This window comes from Charadrius vociferus, unplaced genomic scaffold (genome assembly GCF_000708025.1).
Source record: "Charadrius vociferus isolate BGI_N301 unplaced genomic scaffold, ASM70802v2 scaffold220, whole genome shotgun sequence".
Taxonomy (NCBI): Eukaryota; Metazoa; Chordata; class Aves; order Charadriiformes; family Charadriidae; genus Charadrius; species Charadrius vociferus.
This window is the reverse complement of record NW_009646506.1, coordinates 177,572-190,390: the sequence shown is the minus strand read 5'-3', so window position 1 is coordinate 190,390 and position 12,819 is coordinate 177,572. Positions and strand designations below refer to the sequence as shown.

The following is a 12,819-nucleotide window of genomic DNA, read 5'->3' as shown; positions in this document are numbered from 1 at the left end:
GAGACAGCACACTTTTCCCTTTCCCTATTATATTTACCAACATGCCTAAAAGGTATCTTTAAAGAAAGCGTACCAATATTAGACCTCTGGAAAGCAAACAAGCAAAAAATCAAGGTCCAAGTTCATGGACCAATATAGCAACATTGTCTGCCTCTTGAAAAACCTCTCCCACAGGCAATAGCAGGTTCGTACAACTATATTTTTGAGCAAGGTGTTCAAGTAACTAGATTCAGTTAACATTAAACTAGTCTTCCCTGAACACAAACATTGCAGGCAAGCGTGGACCTCCAGGCTGAACATTTTTCTCCGTGCTGAACAGTAATGAATCATTTCTGGGAACTTCACTGACAGAAATCTTTAGAACTCGTGGCAACAAGTTTAGGACCCTTTTTTTTTCCATGAAGTGTGATGTGCTGCATCAGCTCTCCAGGTCTCTCAAGCCTAGCAAGTCATCTCAGTGACATGGCCTGGGCACTGTTTCAGACCCTTACATTACTCAAAGGCATCTCAGTATCCAATGAAGATATTGGCTTTCAAAAGGTATAAGCAGCTATGGTATTTATATTTCAAAGACTTCATGGTTCTTTCTCTGTCCTCAACCAGCTCCAGCCAGGTCTTTAGTGACTATCTTCTGGGAAAGAAGTGTTCTGCTCCTTTAACACTTCACCTCTTTAAATTCATGGAGTCTGTGGGTTGGGTATAGTTGTCTGCCAGCAGTGGATTGCTCAGAGACCAAACACCATCTTTCAGTAGGGGGATGGAAATAGGGCACAAGTTATTTCACAGATCATTCTGCATAGAAACCTCAATCTTTTAACAGTGAGTTAAAAGTTAACTGAGGAACTCTTCTGCTTTGAATAGAGATCACAGTGATCAGGTCATATCACCAAAAGCATTGTTTCTAACTATCTCGTAGGCAATACACATAACTGTTTCAGGAGGACTGGAGTCCCCAGGCAGCATTAGTTGCTTGGCTTGCTGATACCCTTCCCAGAATATGCAAAGGTGCTTGAGATCTCTTGGATGTGACCATCTCATTTAAGTTTTGCATGACTCCTGACTAGTAAACTGTGTAGAGTCTTCACATCAGACACGAGGAAGAGAAAGTACTTTAGTTCTTTTTGCTCTACTTTTTTTCCTTGTTTGCTTTTTGTCAGTTGATGTGTATCAAAACACACATTTGAACTATATAAACTCACTTGAAAACAAACACATAATTGAATTATAGTACAAATTGTCTACAGTTCATGTAATGTGTACTATTATATGGACCTCTCCAATACTTAATGCTACTCATCATGCTGATAATTTTTATTTGTGTTCAATGTATGTATGTTTTTATTCTGAATTGTCAAGTCTTTCTTTATGTGTTATATCAACTCTGGGGTTTTTTTTGAAAGTCAACAGAAGTCCTAAGCTAAAAAACATGTAGTGAACTCAGAGAACACCAAAGACAATGACAACCTAAGATGAGGAAGCAACTCTGTCACACCTTGACACAAAAACATGCAGAACTGAGAAACAGCACCAGGCAATCTTGTTTATATGATGCAAGGAAGAGCAAAAAGAATTGCTTATAGGAGATAGAGGGTCAAGTAAGTTACTCCTTACAACTCTCTTATCAGACAATTAAGAGAGGTATGGCATCATATTTGTGAAAACACAGGCTGAAGTCCATCTAACTCAGACATTTGACTGGAATATCTGACCTTTTCTGGACTTTATTCTTCTGTTACTTGTCATCATGAACTTTCTGACTGAAAGTAATGAGAACTGTGGAAAGCAAGCTACTGAACATGAAAAGCTAACGTGAGTCCTGATACTAAAAATAAACCCCAAAAAACCAAACCAAAACTAAAGCTTAGTCATGCACGGCACTTTTTAAGTTCACAAAACTTTTGATGGAGTTCAGAGCTCCAAACTGTCTTTGTATTTTTAAAGTTACAAAATTACAGTACCTTTGTTTAAACTGTGTATTACTGAATGCAGTTTTAAAGAAAGGGGAAATAATAATAAAAAAACCAAAACACATTTTGTATTAGATGTAATTAAGTTGGATCCCCATTAAAAAATAAGAATTTTTTTGTCCACTCCAGTGGCCCAAAAATGACAGGAATGATGCTTAAGTGACAAGGAGAAAATCCCCTTGGCAGAACAGATCCCTAGAAGGCATGTTTCCGAACATAGCTGAAGTGATCTTGGGTCAGTAACAACTATATGTCACTGCAACAAGTGTGAGAAGTAACTGCTGGCTCAGATCCAGAATTTGGAAACACAAGGATAGGTTTATAGCTCCCACAAGTCTCTCAAATAAGGCTGTGCCATAAGCGTGCTCAAGCCCTACTGAAGGATTTGCAGGTTCTGAGATACATGAACACCAGGTGGAATGTTAGAATAAAAAAAAAAAATAATTTACGTACATCAGGCATTTTTCTTCTCAAACCATGTCACAACTCTATACTACAAGTACAAAAAGCACGGAGAATTTCAACATAGAAATTTGTAGCCTGTTGGCTTACAGTACATCACATTCAACATAACATTCCTCCCATACGTACCTAAGATTTTACAAAAAACCCTGTCTCCTTTAAAGCTCCATGAGACATGTAAAGAGCCGTAAGTTCTTCTCCTGCAGTTGTTTTTAACTTCTGTAGCGTTTTTTTGTGTGTCAAACCAGTGGAAATGCTTTAAATTGCATCCTCATTTCTAATGCCCCAAATGGATTTTTAAAGCATCTGAACTGTCACAACAGAAGTCTGACAAATGTGGAATATCTCTGGCAAGAGACCACAGGCTTCCCCACAAGATATTTTTCCTCTGAGAAATACAGAGTTAATGGCAAGAAATAACATGGCTCTACTCCTTCCTCTTATTTCTCCAAGTCATATAAAACTGAGAGCACAATTGTATCATGTTTCTGTTCTATGAGAAAAAAGGGCAAATGCAATTATATTGGAATTATCCCAGACAAGAGAAAACCTGAACTACTAGAACTTCATGTTTCACAACAGAACTACAAAGCCAACCTCTTTTCCAGATACCATTAATTATATCTAAGAGACAAGTAGCCAGAGCAACTGAGCAATGAAATTTTTAAGGCAGGAAAATGAATTCACATTTATACAGGATCTGTTAAAACATGTATACCTGACAAATTACTTTGTTGACAACTTCATTGTTGAGCTTTTTATAAATAAGTAGTTGGGTAACAGGTATCAAATTCAGACATAAACGTTTTTTTACAAGGGCCAAAGAATCAAAATCAGCTGTTCAGACTATATTAATAAAAATTACATCAGATAAACTCATCAGAAGATGCGCCACCACAGAAACAGGACTACAGACTCCATCCATTTGTCAGTCCCTAGCTGTGCAAAGGCACTACATGACAATTATGTACCAAAAGGGAAGGCAGCATGGATGCAGCAGGAAGCAACTAGGCAGGGGGTATGTGATAAACTATATGTATGTCAGTAGGAAAACAATTCAATTAAAAAAAATAAATACACTCCTGATAAATGTTATTTAACATGCATGCTCACCTCCAGGTGTAACAAAAAATTGATGCCTTTTGCCCAAAGCCTGAGTGATACTAACATCAAGATTACTTTCACCCCTTTTCTCTCCATCTCATAACGAAGCTCCTTTGGGTCCACGAGAAGGCAGTTGGGGGATTAATCCCAACATGACTTGCACTGGCGAAATTAACTTTCTCGTTCCCAATATAAATGTTTAATCTATTTTGGAGGAAAGGTGCTGCTTTAGCTCATATTTTATGGCTGGACTGACTGAGATAGGGGGAGGTCAAACAGTTTGCCCAAAGTTGGAACAGACCTTAGAGCTCATTTTGGATGGAAGTGTGGGAACCCCCTGGCTGCCTATTATTGCTTCTACCCACTACAGAATACTGCCTTCTTGGTGCTTGTGATCAAGTTTTAACTACCAGCTGTTCTTCGATGAGTTCTCATGGCAAAGTGGGAGAAAAACATTGATAGCTCTCTGTTACATCAGCCAGGAAAGAATCAGAATTGAGCTCCCATGCTGAATCTTATGGGGCAAGTGGAACAGCCCAAATCATCAGAGCTTGTAGCTATCTGTCCTTGCTAAGTGCTAAAAAAAAAAAATAAATAAAATTACCAAGCAATAACATTTTGTTTCTAACTAAAGCCTTTGAGAATCCTGTATCATTTACAGACATTAACTAAGATCTACATTTCTTCTGCAGTCAAGCAAGCATAATTCATTGTGTTTTCAGAGACAGCTATTGAAAAGCTCACAGCCAAGGAGCTTTTACCAATTTATCTCTGGTGTCTAAACAAAACAGTTTCTGCATGGATGACAGAAGGCAAAGCAACCCGACTGTCTAACCACTCAATTCAGACAATGGAGGACAGGAAGATGTTCAGTATGTTAATGGGACATTTCTGGACTGGAGATATTTGAGCGATTTTTAGCCAGACTTGAAACCTGCCTATCCTAACACACAGGCCATTAGGAAACCATGGAGGTAAGCACTGGGAAGGGCAGGCCCAATATTGTAGAGTAGAATATGATTTGAATCAACAATTCGTCTGAAACTCAGGAATGAAAGTACTGCAGTGTATTTCTGTCTTGAGTGGACTGTGAATCTTATGATAGAAAAATTAAACATTTTCCTTCAACCTCAAAACAAAAGGAAACTAAAGGCTTCTTCTTCAATTACATCTCAAGAAACCAGTGTCCTGATAAAAAAAATTAAGGTTTTCTTAACTAGTGGAAGCTGAGATAAATTCATAGAAGAACAATCTTCAGTAATGCTGACAAGAATCAAGCATCACCACATAGTGTAATGAAATAGAACAATGCAGCTACTTTTTACTGCCACAATGCATGCAAACCACAGATCATATCGATGTCAAAGTACAAATGCTAATGACCTCAGGCACATCTTACACCCAATGTCTAAAGATAAAATGCAGTTTCATGTGATGCTGCGAGGATAACCAAACCACTTTTTCTTCCCGTTTAAACTGCATTTCAGAACAGCTTTGCTATTTTTTTTTTTTTTTTTCAAATTAGGATGACTTCAGAATTTAAATTTCACTCTAAAAGCAACACTGTGAATCATAGGGGCACTAATAGAAAAGATACATGCGTACACACGTTGCCTGAAACAACCTCAGCTTTGGTCTGCAGACACTGTCGTAATGCACAATAAAATCAGTCATGAGCAATAATCATTTACTGCTATAGATAAGGCAGGGGAAACAAACACTCCTTGTTTGTTTAATCAACAAAAAGTTGGCCTAAACGCGTTCATCTCACATTTAATTCTGAGACAATTTCCCTGACAGAAAGATCTCTGGGTTATATTATTGGATATGTTACGAGACAGTTGATATTTGGCCTTCACGCAAACTTGTTTAAGCAAGCAAACAGTGCTGTGAATTTTCAAAGGAAGCAACAGCTATGCTGCCCACATCCTCCCCCAACACTGAATCCAGACTGGGGCTTACTGTACAGAGCAAAACCACACTTACGTCCTGAGTACTGTTTTGGATTCAGAGGAATTCTGGCTTTCATCTTCTTCACAGCTTGAGGTCTCCTCCAGGTTTCCATATCTGAAAAATGAGATGGGCATTTAGAAGAACCTCCACTGAATAAAAGCAAAATCCCAAATGGCTAAATTCATATCCAATTACCATAAACAACTAAAAAGGGTTTCTAGCTCAAACTACAAATATGGAAACTAACAGTTGGACAAAATTAAGGAGCTTGAAGATTATTTCATTTAGGAGGAAAAAAATCCTAGAGACAGCCGGTATCTTCCAACCTAATTTGTTAATTTATATGAAGCATCCTGCACAAAGGAGGAATCAACCAAAACAATTTCTTTGCTCACAGCTCCGAGACCCTTTCTGCCCATTTTCACTCCATCCTTTCCCAGAGCAATATTCCAGTGTGCAATGATGCTGTAACACAACCACTTTCTCCAATACATCTGCTGTTTCTTTAGTATTTGGCATTCCTTCTAACCCCAAGTGTGATTTCACACAAAGTTTTCTAGGTGGCCAGTGCCCACTCGTGCCAAAACTACTGACACAGTTGTCACGAGTGGGAACGCCCCGTGGCGCTGTGAAAATGCCACTGAGAAAAAGGAAACCATGGGCACAACTCCAACAGCACAAAGCAAAATCTCTTACCTACACAGGCAGCACATGTGCCTTGAAGGCAGGATTATGGACTTCATTTTCAATGGGAGTGCCTATTGCTTCAGATATACAGCTCCATAAAGAATTTCATGGTTCCTTACAGGCAGCTTTAATGAAGGCGGACAATTACTCACAGTCCAGAATAAGGCACATTATACATTCTTTTCTCAACTAATTATGTCAGGCACCTGCAATTAATCTGAATAGTTAGGAGAACAAGTGCATCTTTAACTGTTTGTGCTGCAACATCCTAGTAACATCAGATAGAGAAAATACTGTGTGCTGTGGGTTTGTGTCCAGAAGGTTCATGTCAGGACTCTGACAAATTCATCCAAAATGTTTCAAAGGATAAAAAGAAGAGGTGGTAGTTTTATGATCCTCTAAAGTATTAGTCTAAGGCTTCATATGTAAGAATCCCAGATCTGTACAGAAAGCCAACTAGTGTAATTGAATTCAAGCTCACTCTCACCAGCAGATCTGCTAGATTGTAAATAACATGTTTTAGCATGACCATTCACCACCCTCATATCAGAATATCAATATATTCTGCCCTACCATGGCCCAATCTCAGAACTCCACAATACTTTAAAATAAGAGCTTAAGTTTCAACAATCTTATGACAAGGTCTTAACACTGGACAATTTCACTGTGGATGGGGAAACTGGGGCAGGGAGGGAGGTTTTGCATATATTCCAATGCACTGCAAAGTAAACCCAAACTAATGAAGGCAAACAAGTAACCCCTCTGATAGGAACAACATAGCCACAGCCGAAAGGAGGTCAGCTTGGGCTTACTTAGCCTTGAGAGTACTGCATTAAGACCACTTGCATTATCTGAAACAGCTCATTTAAAACCAGATCTTGCATCTCCAACTACGGTGCAGGTAGACATAACAAAAAATTATTTGCTCTAGTTGTTACCGCATATCTGTTACAAAGCTGAGAACAAAATCATGACTGCTTGACCCCAGTAGCTTAGTCTGACCAATAAACTGTCTCTCATTCAACCTACATTCCCAAGTCAGTGGTGAATCCCAGCATTTCATCTGTCCAGGGAAAAAAAAAAAAAGGCATAACACATGCATAAAAACTTGGAAACTTATGTTTTAAAGGGCCTAAACTCTTCTCAATTGTCCTGAAATAGTCCTGCTGGTCCTATAAGACAGCAGAAATATGATAGTAGGTTTTAAGGACTTCTTAAAACAGAAAGGGTCCTTAAGAGGTACATACAGGATAACCTATTTTGCCATGCCATTTCACAGAGCTAATCCAAACATCTAAAGAAAAATATGCTTAGCTAAACTGACAATGGGGTAAGAATACACTTCTGGACATGCTGAATATAACACCTCAATCCCTCTGTGGTCACAGTGAATCATACCAGGAGCATTCAGAGACAAACTACTGCTTGATACAAGAATGGCTGTCAATCGTGTTCCGAAATTTTTTAGTGCATCAATGCCCTCTGTGCTTTCTCCTATATTCTCCCAAGCAATTTCACACCCTGCCTGTGGGTTTTTTTCTTGCAATCAGCGCTACTGAAGCTGTAAAATTGAATAGATACCTTCTTTCTGACTCTCAGCTATACCCGAAGTCACCACTTAATGCTACCTGGCCTCTCTCAGCTCTCAGTCATACCCTAAACGCTCTTTACTAGTGTTTGCAATTCAAAGTGAATGCAATTAACTATTTGAGATACTTCCCACCGCTTTACTGCAAGGAAGGAATATATCAGAGGAGCCTTAAAAACAATACTTCCAACACTTTGCTAAACTGAAGTATAAAGTTTAACCTATTTTTATTAGATTTAACTGTATTGGTATCAACATTTACTCTTGCAGACCTGTAGACTGTCCTGCATTCCCAAATATTGTAATACTGGGTAACATCTTACCAAGAAGATACAAAAAGAGCATAAGGGGGATATTTAGACAACTATGCTGACAACTCAGTGGAGATTGCCCAGGACAGAATTAAGACATGCTGGTGATATAATGTTCATTACATGCTATGATGGCTGCTCCTGTCCTGTTGCTAAAGAGAGAGAATTTCACTCTCCACTGCAATCTGCTAGGTAAGATGACTAAAATATATATTAGCCAATAGACAAAAGACAGTTTTCCCCCTGCTGGGAGAAATATGCAAAGAAAGCTTCAGTTTTTGAATAACAATTAAATTTTTATATTCATTTTCCAAAACTTGCCATTAACTCTTCAAGCAAAATTTACCGAGATGACTCACAGTGTCATTGTCCTAGTATTGTATGAAATATAAAATATGTATTTGCAGAACATTAGGCATTTGTATTTAAATCCCCCTAGAGAAATACGTGATGATTTTTATAATCTAAATCCGTAACACAGTAATAAAGAGCAGGCGATTTTCTGTACAAACTGGAGAAATATATAATGCTTCATTATATTGCCAGATGTAAACCTCTGCCTATCTCTCAATGCAAGAGCTCTGCATGAACAACAGGTCATTAAATACGGGTTAGGAGGAGTTAATGATACATCTGATGTAAAGAACAGCATTTCTGCAGACTTCCACTGCTCTGTTCTCACCAGCTCCTGGACAAAGAGCCATTCACTACCCAGTCTTGTATGAATGCTTTGCATACAAAAAGAGACATGAGAAACAAAAGGATCCTGTAAGCCCACAGAACTTTTCAGCCTTGCTTGGCGTTTGGAAAGTTATAGACTCCACTCAAAGGGACTGACTAAGCAAATGAGACCTGAATGTAATGGGTAGTACTGAATATTTAAATACTGAAAAATAGAGTAGAAAATGCACCCCTGCATCTCTGTTAAGAAGGAAAGGGAAGAGGGAGGAAAACACTCTTTGAATGACTTGGAAATAACAAGGAAAGGTAGTTCTCTGCAAAAGCTGAAAACAAAACCCTAAATAAAGTTGGTAAGTATCAAAACAAATGACTGGAAACCCAGATACTCAGTAAGAATTGTAAGATGTTTTGAACTATACACACATAGAATCACAGAAATTAAGTTGCTACTTCAGTTGAGTAGACAAACCACCTGGTATACAGGAAAAAACAGAGGAAAGAATAGATGCTGCAGCAATAACAGTGAGCCAAATGCTATATAAAGCTACTGTTCTAAAAGCGTAGTCTGCTACGAAGGACCCATTCTTTCAATATCCCCTCTCTGCCTTTATTTTTGTCTCCATTTACCCTCTATCGAACCATCCTCCAGCAGAAGAAACTAAATGAAAATTTAAAACTAACCTGCTATTTGCTATCATTATCCAGCTCTGGCTCTCCCGTCAAACAGTATCCATTCCCTCCTCTGTAAACCCCTTGAGATAGGGACCGGTTGCTCTTTATATGTGACTGTGCCAAGCACAGTGTGGCCCTGCTTTTAGGTGTTGTTGTAAGGAATATGATTACCAGGAATATGATTACCAGAATAAAATAAAATACGTAAGAGAGGAATTTGTTCTCGAATTTAGGTGTTCTGCTCTCATCTGGACACCTAAATATCTCTGGTTTCCATCACACTTGTCAGCATTTAATTCCCCAGAGCACCCAGTGACACTGGGGATACCGAAGGATCTCTGCAGAGGCATCATGCTGTATCCCTACATCCAGGGTCAGGAGGACCTGGTTTCCTTTTCCTCTCTCCAGGAACTTCCATTGAGGGTTTTAACGTCAAAATGCCAATGAGAATTTTTTCTTTTAAATCTCCCTACCCACTTCTACCAAACAAAGAGAAAATATCAGAACGTATAGTGTTAAAGGCTTGGCATGTTTTCAAAGCTGTCTGCTGCATTTAGATGCCAAACTTCCATGAATACTAAAGGGATGCGGATATCCACTTAGTCTTAAATAGCTTTGAAAACACAAGTCATCCCCCTCACTTTTCAACATACCAGTTTATGCTCAAGATTTTGTTTAGTTTGACTTCTACGCTACACTGAAAGGAAACCTTTACAGGCTGAATCCAGCCAAAAGAATGAAGAGGGCTCCAGTCTCAAATTTAATAAAAATCAAAAGCTTAATTTGAAGTCCCGGAGAGGAAAAAAACCAACCCCACAACAACCCATAAAACAACACACCCCTCAGATTCATTCAGTCTCCAAGAAGTGTTAAAAGTTACTTTGAGAGCAAATAGCACATCTCTGATTTTTACTTAAGACAGAAGTTATCAAAGGGCCCAATTTAAAGTCCATTACAATAAGTAGCATAGCACTAAAAATCCAGTAAACATGTTCTGACTGAAACAAGGGGAATTGCATCGATCTTAAAATATTCTGAATTGTACAATAACAATTTCTACCTTTTCATATGCCTTGTATGATAATTTGTGTGACTCCACTCAGTGCACTGGATGTATCGGAGGGCAGAAACGGCCTTTAGAAACATTGCTCTCTGCCCCGTTGGCTTGTGCGTTTCTGTGATGACAATACCAGCGCGTGTTGTGGGAGTCAAAAACACCGCAAGAAATAGTGCCCTGCCACTGTGTGATCCCTGCTGTGACATAACCGAAGCCATGTGTGTTTGGCTTTGGGAGGACTTCCTCCCTCTTTCTGATGTCATGTGAAGAGGAGTAAAGGCAGTGTAAGCAACAGGCATGTTCCTTTAGTCAATCCCACCGCACTGGGAAAGAGAAAACTACCAACTCCTCCGCAGCCATGCAGGAAATGAAGATTAGAGTATGCAGCCCAGAAAGGCCTCCTAAGAGCTACTGATGGCTGCAGAGCCTCTCGTGCTCACACGGCAGATCACAGCTCATTTTAATAAAGCAAGGCCCAAGCCAGGAAAAAGGTTTTGCCCAGAAGATTCCACAAAACCTCACTGTAGCATGAACTGATTTAACAAAAGCACACATTATTCTGAATTATTCAAACGTTTTAAAAGTTCATTAATTTTTTTCTACCCTAACACTTCTGTTTCTCTTAAGTACAGTATCTGCTTTTTTATTTGCCTTTGTCAGTCAGGGAAGAGCATGTCACTGTTTTTGGACAGAATAAATATTTCATGTCCCAAATTCAGTTAATGCTTGTACTGCTTGGATAAGATATTCTGCAGACCACATCAAATGACCAAGAGATATCCCACATGCTTACGGTACAATACATCTAGATTTCCAAGGACACTTTTCCCAGACTCCCAGGATTCTCTTTGTCTAATCTGAATTTGTGTATTTCTAATGCATACATCAGACAATTCTGCAGCACTCACAGTGAGGGGCGTATCCACAGAAAATACAAAATAAACTTAATGCACCAGACTTGAGGGCAACCCAGCTTCCACGCAAATTCTGAAGGAATCTTGTCAACGTGTACTTTCCTACAAAAAAAAAGTGTCCTACAACTGGGAAATGAAGATGCTGTCCCCTCCTACTTTATGTCAAAGATCCGCTCACCTGTAAAAAGATGTAAGGGACTTTTTTGAACTGGCCATATCACTATTCTCCTTGGACCACACAACAAGAGCTCAGCATTGCCATTCATGATCATTCCCTTATTCCACAATCCTGCTCTATACCCAAGAATAAGAAACAGGGCTCAAGCTCTTCACATGAAACTAAAATTGACAACTGATGCCAAAATCTTACTTGCTTTTTTAAGAGATTGCTCTTTTCATTATTTTTTTACTTCACTGGAAAACAAAATACAAGTACTTCTAAAACACAGATTATGCACTGACACCCACTTTAGTCTCTGTACTCTTATTATTAACAAGTATCACTAACAAGAAAGTTGCAAAAATGCAGACTCTTTGCTACTTATTCTACACTAATGTAGACATGAAAACTAAGCTGGTTAAATTCAATTACTATCCATTTCTTTTTTATTTTTCCTTATAACGTCTGCTTTTCTTCACAAGCCCATATGCCACAGCTGCATGTAAATCATTCTAACTTTTATAGTTTAAATTTCATCTATATTTTTCCCAAGCCATAAAATTCTAGATTATCTATGATATTCAAAAAGCCAAGAGAAACATCCATGGATTCTTAAACATTACACTCATAAGATTTGTGAGAGGGGAAGGAAGTGGTGACCTCCTAGGATTTCCTGTGGATTCTATCATTTATTATAAAAGGCTGGGGATAACATTGACAAGGTCAGGCAGCCTACATGCCTTTCCTCTGAAGGAGACGTTATAACTTGCTCTGAGAGGTATACAAGCCAGTGAGATCAGAATTAGGCTCAGAAAAGCAAGTTCTGTTCTACAGAGACTTTTCCCCTGTGCTTTCTTGCCCTCTTCTGACACATTCACCTTTTTAAAGCATCAGAGGAGACAGGCAGGGCCAACTTCCTTAGAGTCATGCATGCTCCTGACTTGCTGCTGCTTTAAACAACCTGACTACCCAAACTTACCTGACACCCTGCTATAAATATAATTTAGGCTATTTGTTTGAAGAAAAACTGCAGTAGCTGAACTTCCTTTATTCTCCTTTCCTACCCTCAAAGCCAACCACAAGATGATGCCCCTCCTTAATGCAGAGCTACTACTAAGCCACCACATTGCCAAAAACCAACGTGACAGGAACTTAATCTCTTCAAGACCACAAGGACACAGCAGTGCACGAGTCTGGCCTAAGATCATTCCCTCAATCAGCAGCTAATGATGCAATGAATAATAAGCACATCATCTTTAGAAG

At 38.9% G+C, this 12,819-nt stretch overlaps 1 protein-coding gene across 2 annotated transcripts in view; it reads right to left on the bottom strand.

Moving 5' to 3' along the window:
• Positions 1-12,819, bottom strand: part of RGL1 (ral guanine nucleotide dissociation stimulator-like 1) — a 78,290-nt gene that overhangs the window by 32,410 nt on the left and 33,061 nt on the right. For both annotated transcript variants that reach the window (XM_009884313.1, XM_009884322.1), the window contains exon 4: positions 5,520-5,600. In XM_009884313.1, coding sequence (XP_009882615.1) covers positions 5,520-5,600 — 81 coding nt within the window. The remainder of the gene's footprint in view (positions 1-5,519; positions 5,601-12,819) is intronic.